Genomic DNA, 8,237 nt, shown 5'->3' on the forward strand with positions numbered 1-8,237 from the left:
TATATATATAATTTAGTTCAAAAGGTTGGAGGGCTGGGCCCTTTCACGTGACGAGGCGTGACGTCACTTCCCCACGCTAGAGGCAACTTATATGATGCAAGTAGCAAGAATCAGAATAAGTGTTGGGAGGGACTTTGGAGGTCTTCTAGTCCAACCCCCCGCTCAAACTGGAGAACCTATCCCATTTCACACAAATGGCTGTCCAATCTCTTCTTAAAAGCCTCCAGTGATGGAGCACCCACAACTTCTGGTGGCAAGTCGTTCCACTGGTTAATTGTCCCGTTAGGAAGTTTCTCCTCAATTCCAGGTTGCTTCTCTCCTTGATTAGTTTCCGTCCTTTGCTCCTTGTCCTGCCTTCGGGTGCTTTGGAGAACAACTTGACCCCCTCTTCTTAGTGGCAGCCCCTCAAATATTGGAAGACTGCTATCCTGTCTCCCCTGGTCCTTCTCTTCACTAGACTAGCCAGGCCCAGTTCCTGCAACCCTTCTTCATATTATTTTAGCCTCCAGATTTTAGCAACTGGGGAAAAAATGAGGCTCTATCTCAAACGTCTGTTTGAGCAGAAAACACATCCAGTAGCAGGGAGTTCCTCAGCTTAAATCGGGCAGAATATGAGAGAGGCAAACCTGGCCCTCTGGTAAATTTAACCCCAGCTTCAAAAGAGCTTTGTAGAAAGAGAGTTGACAGGGCCCTCCCCTCTGTTCCCCCTGTCCGAGAGACACTAGGGCCTTTCTAAATATTGACTTATCAAAGGTTAAAGCAGTTTTTTTTCCCCCCCTGGAAAAGCCACGGGGGGATACACGGCTGTGTCCTTGGGCTTCCTGGTTTGGGAAGGAGTCCAATCTAGCTCGCAATTCCAGTAACTCCCTCCAGATCAGAAAATATCACCAGCTTCTTGGGCTGAAAGATAGACTGCCTCTGAATAGGGAGGTTGAACGGATGAATCTGTCAGTACGGGTAGCCTTCGACTTAGTTCATTTAGTCAATGGGGAAGCCGGATTCACTTAACAACCGGGGTTACTAACTTATCACTTAACAACTGTGGTAAGAAAGCTCGTCTGTCATCTGCACCTCTATAACTGTCTGGTTTGGCTCTGCAACCCAACAAGACAGAGACAGACTTCGGAGGATCATTAGAACTGCAGAAGAAAACCATGGCTACCAACCTGCCTTCCATGGAGGATCTGTATATCGCACAAGTCAAAAAGAGGGCTGGGAAAATATCTACAGGCCCCTCGCATCCTGGACTTCAACTCTTTCAACTCCTACCCTCCAAACGACGCTATAGAGCACTGCACACCAGAACAACTAGACACAAGGACAGTTTTTTCCTCCTGAACGCCCTCACTCTGCTAAACAGATAATTCCCTCAACACGGTCAAACTATTTACAAAGACTGCACTACTATTAATCTTCTCTTCCTTCCTAGTATCTGATCTCTTCCCACTTATGACTATAACCATGTTGCTTGTATCTTTCCATTTATATTGTTTTTATTTGTTTCCTGGTACGATTTGATAGCTTATTAGTAACCTTGACTATCACTAATACACCAAGACGAATTCCTTGTGTGTCCAATCACGCTTGGCCAATAAAAAATTCTATTCTATTCTATTCTATTCTATTCTATTCTATTCTATTCTATTCTATTCTATTCTATTCTATTCTATTCTATTCTATTCTATTCTATTCTATTCAGTTGTAAATTTTTATTCTCAATGTATGCATTTTATTTTCCTTATGTACACTGAGAGCATATACCACCAAAGACGAATTCCTTGTGTGTCCAATCACACTTGGCCAATAAAGAATTCTATTCTATTCTATTCTAATCAGTTTTTTTTGGGGGGGGGGTGTTTTGTATGTCACCCCGCCCCAAATAATCTGTTGTCCCCACAGGCGTGTCGTTAGGCAGAATCGCACTTTCTGACAAACACACAGAGAGGGAAAACGGGTCGTCGTGTAAGCATCGTACGACGAAAAGCCACAAATAATGACAGACACTGAATGGATGTAGGACAGCAAGCCATGATTTGTCGAAGAAGCCACGAAGGGATGGGTTACTTTATACATGGGAGGTCTTCCGCTTGACAATCATTCATTTAGGAACCATTCAACGGTACTGAAAAAAAGTTGATTTATGGTCACCGGTCCTCGCATTATGACCATCGCAATATCCCCATAGTCACATGATTAAAATTCAAGTGCTTGCTTGACGACCGGCGTGTATTTACAATGATGGTAGCATCCCGGAGTACACCTGCTCGCCATTTGAGACCTTCCCAACAAGCAAAGTCAATGGCTGAGGGGTGGGTGGGAGGAGCTGGATTCATTTAACGACCACGTGATCCACTTAATGACCGCAGTGACTCGCTTAACCACGGTGGCGAAAAGGCCATCAAGTAAAGTGCGCCTCCCTTAACAACGGAAATTCTGATGCCAATTGTGCCAACACCTCCCAAAGTTAAACCTGGACCCAATTTTCTGCCCCCCACCCTCCCCACCCAGCCAAACTAGTGAGCATGTAAAGATTCACTCCTAGCCGATCGACAGTCAATGCTCCGTTGGGCTCGCTTCTCGCCTAGGTTTAGCCTGCAATGTGGGTTTTACTCTTCTCGGCGCGATTCGTCCTCGGTGCTTTGCACATCTGGAAGGAGTAAAAAAGATACAAAGCATGTTTTGATCGACTGGCTGGCTCCTATTTTGCTTCAAGGGGTTTTTGCAGGAAGAAAGAGGAGCTTCAGGGGTGCTCTCTCTCCTTCCCAAAGAGGCACATTCAAACCAAACAAGCACCTGAATAACAAACCATGTTTGCAATGAAAACATGTATTTGCAATCGTCCGGTCTGGCCAAGTTTTTCTGCTTAAAGGTCTATAGATATAGTTTTTTCTGAAAAAGGAAGGGTTTTTTTTTTTTCTCTCTTGAGTCTCGAATCATGAAAATAAAAGCTTCCTTTTTATAGCCCCAAAGAGGTTCTGGGGTGAATTAGAACTGCAGAAAAATCCATGGCTACCAACCTACCTTCTATTGAGGACCTGTATACTGCACAAGTCAAAAAGAAGGCTGTGAAAATATCTACAGACCCCTCACATCCTGGACATCAACTGTTTCAACTCCTACCCTCAAAACGACGCTATAGAGCACTGCACACCAGAACAACTAGACACAAGGACAGTTTTTTCCCGAACACCATCACTCTGCTCAACAAATAATTCCCTCAACACTATCAAACTATTCACCAAGTCTGCATTACTATTAATCTTCTCATCGTTCCTAACACCCATCTCTTCCTACTTATGACTGTATGACTGTAACCTTGTTGCTGGTATCCTTAAGATTTATATTGACTGTTTCCCTATGACTATCATTAGGTGTTGTACCTTATGATTCTGGACGAATTTCTTTTATGTATACTGAGAGCGTATGCACCAAAGACAAATTCCTTGGGTGTCCAATCACACTTGGCCAATAAAGAATTCTATTCTATTGTGCAGCATCCTTAACCCGGTTATGAATTTGTTATTTTTTAAAAAAAATTGTTTCTTTTTCTCTGTTTGGATCCCTTTGCTGGACTTGCACCTTGTGTAAACTAGGTGCCACACTACGTATCCCAGAATCCTTTAGGACACTAATGTTTCTATAAAGGAAGTCCTTATTCATTAATGATTATTAGCCCCTTAGTGCCGTGAGGGCGAACCTATGGCACGCGTGCCACGGGTGGCATGTGGAGCCATATTGGTGGACATGCGAGCTCAGGTCTGGAGCGCATGTGCGCACTGGCCAGCCGATTTTTCGGTTGTTTGGGAAGTCAGGAAACAGGCTGTTTCCGGCCTCCAGAGGGCCTTGGGGTGGGGGGAGGCTGTTTACGCCCTCCCCAGGCTCCTAGAAAGGGCCTGGAGCCTGGGGAGAGCGAAAAATGGGCCTTCTGGTCCCACCGGAAGTCGACAAGTGGGCTGTTTCCAGCCTCCGGAGGGCCTCTGGAGGGGTGGGGAAAGCTTCCGGAGCCTGGGGAGGACGAAAAACGGGTCTACCGGGCCCACTGTGCCATCGTGTGCCAAAATCAGGGAGAGAAAGCCACTGCAGAGAGAGGGCAAGAGATATAAAAGAGAAGATGATTTCACCTGCATGTCCTCTCGCTGAATTTCATCCCACGCCTCTCACAATGTCCAGATCGGTGGCGACACACACATTTGCACGTCTGTGGATCTGGGTGCTTTTTCCTGTCCCGACACGGTGCACAGGACTGACTAGATTAGAAGGAGAAGGAAACTACAGATGAAGCCCCTCAAATGTATTCAGGTACCAATGGGATCACAACTTGCTGTCATTGTTAACCCAAGGGGGACTGTGCGTTTTTACAAAGAAATTGGCGAAACCTGACTGTTCTGGAACTACCTCCAAGGTCTACCCACCAGGACTCATTCTGTATGTTGTGGAAATCAGGTTTATGGGGTCTGTTGGAAGGGATGGGAAAGGGAAGAGGAGGGAGAGGGGATGGAGGGAAGGGAGGGAGGGAGGGGGAAAAGAGGGGAAGGAAGGAAGGAAGGAAGGAAGGAAGGAAGGAAGGAAGGAAGGAAGGAAGGAAGGAAGGAAGGGGAAAATTGAAGAGAGAAAGGCTAGAAAAGAGAAGGAAGGAAGGAAGGAGGGAAAGAAAGAAGAAAAATTAGAGGGAGGGGGAAAGGGAAGGAAAAGAGAAGGAAAGGAAGGAAAATTGAAGAGAAAGGAAGGCAGAAAAGAGAAGGAAGGAAGGAAGGAAGGAAGGAAGGAAGGAAGGAAGGAAGGAAGGAAGGAAGGAAGGAAGGAAGGAAGGAAAATTGGAGGGAGGGAGAAAGGAAGGGAAAAGAGAGAAGGAAAGGAAGGAAGGGAGGGAGGGAGGGAAGGAGGGAGGAAGGAAGGGAGATTGGAGGGAGGGAGAAAGGGAAGGAAAAGAGAATGAAAGGAAGGAAAATTGAAGAGAAAGGAAGGCAGAAAAGAGAAGGAAAGAAGGAAGGAAGGAAGGATGGAAGGAAGGAAAGAAAATTGGAGAGAGAATTGGGAAAGAGAGGAAGGAAGGAAGGAAGGAAGGAAGGAAGGAAAATTGGAGAGAGAATTGGGAAAGAGAGGAAGGAAGGAAGGAAGGAAGGATGGAAGGAAGGAAGGAAAATTGGAGAGAGAATTGGGAAGGAAGGAAGGAAGGAAGGAAGGAAGGAAGGAAGGAAGGAAGGAAGGAAGGAAAATTGGAGAGAGAATTGGGAAAGAGAGGAAGGAAGGAAGGAAGGAAGGAAGGAAGGAAGGAAGGAAGGAAGGAAGGAAGGAAGGAAGGAAGGAATCTTTTACCTAATTGAATTAGATCTGAAAAGCATCGTTCTTGATCTGAAAAATACAAGACAACAACAACAAGATTTAGCGACTTCACTGCTGAAGGGAATATATATTCCTAGATTTCGGCGACCCGTGCACAAACATTTATCATTGATATCAATTTAAAACCATGGGCGCCCCATTTCCTCTCTTAAGAAAATCTCAGCCTCCCTCCTTCCGAAAGAAGTTAAACCTGCAGCCTCCTCCTCTTCCTCCTCCACCCAGATTTGCAACGGACCATTTCAAAATAAACTACAACATCCCCAAAAGTTTTCGGCTGGGCAGAATTATGACAGCTACCAAGGATATGTGTAATAGGAAGGAGAGACGTGACTAATCTTCCAGTATGAGCAGAATAATAAATAAACCCCAGGAGCGCCTGAATTTTTAACAACCCTCCTGGACCAACGGGCTAAGTTGTGCTGAATTTCTAAGCACACATCCTGAAGTTAATCCTTTCCTTTTAAATGCCCGAAGCGATCGCTTCTTTTATAATGTAAATCCCAAACATTGTTGAGGATTTGAAAGGAGGCCTTTTGACATTTTTCATGGATTCCCCGTGGCTTACTTACATCAGAAGCCCATTCCTTGCTGTCACCGGCAGACAAAACGCTTTTAAAACGTTTTCTTTTATGAAGGCCACCATATAACAGGAAGAGCGTTCAAGCAGGCTTTCTGCCCATTAATTCTGTAAGGACTCAGAATAATCCCCCTTTACTGTTTTTAAAAGGGAGGCGGTGGCTCGGCGGCTAAGACGCTGAGCTTGTCGATCGAAAGGGTCGGCAGTTCAGCGGTTCGAATCCCAGCACCGCGGAACGGGGCGAGCTCCCGTGACTTGTCCCAGCTTCTGCCAACCTAGCAGTTCGAAAGCACGTAAAAAAAAAATGCAAGTAGAAAAATAGGGACCACCTTTGGTGGGAAGGGAACAGCGTTTTCCGTGCGCCTTTGGCGTTGAGTCATGCTGGCCACAGGACCACGGAGACGTCTTCGGACAGCGCTGGCTCTTCGGCTTTGAAACGGAGATGACCACCGCCCCCTAGAGCCCTCAAAACGACGCTATAGAGCACTGCATACCAGAACTACTAGACACAAGGACAGTTTTTTCCGAATGCCATCACTCTGCTAAACAAATAATTCCCTCAACACTGTCAAACTATTCACTCAGTCTGCATTACTATTACTATTAATCTTCCCATCGTTCCTATCCTCCCACTTATAACTGTATGACTGTAACTTGTTGCTGGTATCCTTATGATTTATATTGATATTGTTTCCTAGTATGACTTGCTTATTTGTACCCTATCATTAAATGTTGTACCTTATGATTCTTGACAAATGTGTCTTGTCTTTTTATGTACACTGAGAGCATATGCACCAAAGACAAATTCCTTGTGTGTCCAATCACACTTGGCCAATAAAGAATTCTATTCTATTCTATTCTATTCTATTCTATTCTATTCTATTCTATTCTATTCTATTCTATTCTATTCTATTCTATTCTATTCTATTCTATTCTTACTCTGCTTTACTCTACTCTACTCTACTCTACTCCTATTCTATTCTATTCTATTCTATTTTATTCTATTCTACTCCACTCCACTCCTCCACTCCACTCCACTCCACTCCACTCCACTCCACTCCACTCCACTCCACTCCACTCCTATTCTATTCTATTCTATTCTATTCTATTCTATTCTATTCTATTCTATTCTATTCTATTCTATTCTATTCTATTCTATTCTATTCTATTAACAAATGTTTCCCTTAGCAACATAAATGTTGGGCTCAATTGCAGTCATAAATCGAGGGCTACCTGTATTCTAAAGCCTTACCTGCAGGTGCATTCCAGGTGCTCTTCAAAAGTCAGCTGGGTTATATATCTGTTTGGAAAAAGACTAGCCATTACCTAGAAAACAGGAAGAGGAAGATCTTCACTCTATGCATCCAGGACTCAGTGCTAAATCCAAATATTGTTTGTTATCTCCAGTTGGAAATTGAAGTAGAATTTCAATTCCAATTCAGCGTATATTTCTGGCTGTTTTTTAACATCCCTAGACTGGAGGCTAAAACATACAATGAACGGTTGCAGGAACTGGGCCTGGGTAGTCTAGTGAAGAGAAGGACCAGGGAAGACATGATAACAGACTTCCAATATCTGAGGGGCTGCCACAGAGAGGAGGAAGGGGGTCAAACTATTTTCCAAAGCACCCGAAGGCCAGACAAGGAAGAATGGATGGAAACTGAACTAGGAGAGATTCAACCTGGAAATAAGGAAGAATTTTCTGACAATGAAAACAATCAACCCATGGAAGAAAAAGTTGCCTTCAGAAGTTGTAGGAGTTTCATCCCTGGAAGCTTTCAAGAAGAGACCGGACTGCCATCTGTCAGAAATGGTGTAGGGTCTCCTGCTTGGGCAGGGGGTTGGACTAGATGACCTCCAAGGTCCCTCCCAACTCTGTTCATCTGTAAACTCAGTCAATTCAATACCTTTGTGTAAATGGTATGTGGGAATGACCTTGAAATAATGATGCTAAGGGAACGGTCCGATTTAGAGACAGCTGAGCCCTCAGCTATATCCAAGTAATCCTTGACTTACAACAGTTTGTTTAGTGACCCTTCGAAGTGACTTGAAAAAAATGTGACTTCCTTGCGACGTTTGTCACACTTAACGACCATTGCAACAGCAGCCCCATGGGCATTGGGGTCCAAATTCAGACGCTTGGAAACCGATTCAAAAGTCACTTTACAACCGTCTCGCTTAGCAGCAGGAACTCCGTTGTGGGCCGTAAGTCAAGGACTACCCGTAGGCAAAATCAAGAATTCTCCTCTCACCAAGAGTGAGAGTAGAAGTCGTGAAAATCAGCAGCCAAGCTTGGAAGAAAATCAGCAGCCCAAAC

The 8,237-nt window shown here is 44.6% G+C and overlaps 1 protein-coding gene across 2 annotated transcripts in view; it reads right to left on the reverse strand.

Annotated features, from left to right (window-relative positions):
• Positions 1-2,012: 2,012 nt before the first annotated feature.
• Positions 2,013-8,237, reverse strand: part of VEGFB (vascular endothelial growth factor B) — an 11,398-nt gene continuing 5,173 nt past the window's right edge. For both annotated transcript variants that reach the window (XM_087880857.1, XM_060682356.2), the window contains exons 4-7: positions 7,173-7,246; positions 5,317-5,352; positions 4,122-4,247; positions 2,013-2,647 (exon numbers count right to left, since the gene is read on the reverse strand). In XM_087880857.1, coding sequence (XP_087736983.1) covers positions 2,554-2,647; positions 4,122-4,247; positions 5,317-5,352; positions 7,173-7,246 — 330 coding nt within the window. In that variant the 3' untranslated portion in view covers positions 2,013-2,553. The remainder of the gene's footprint in view (positions 2,648-4,121; positions 4,248-5,316; positions 5,353-7,172; positions 7,247-8,237) is intronic.

The sequence above is a fragment of the Pantherophis guttatus genome, chromosome 18 (assembly GCF_059756535.1).
Source record: "Pantherophis guttatus breed Tessera chromosome 18, ASM5975653v1, whole genome shotgun sequence".
Taxonomy (NCBI): Eukaryota; Metazoa; Chordata; class Lepidosauria; order Squamata; family Colubridae; genus Pantherophis; species Pantherophis guttatus.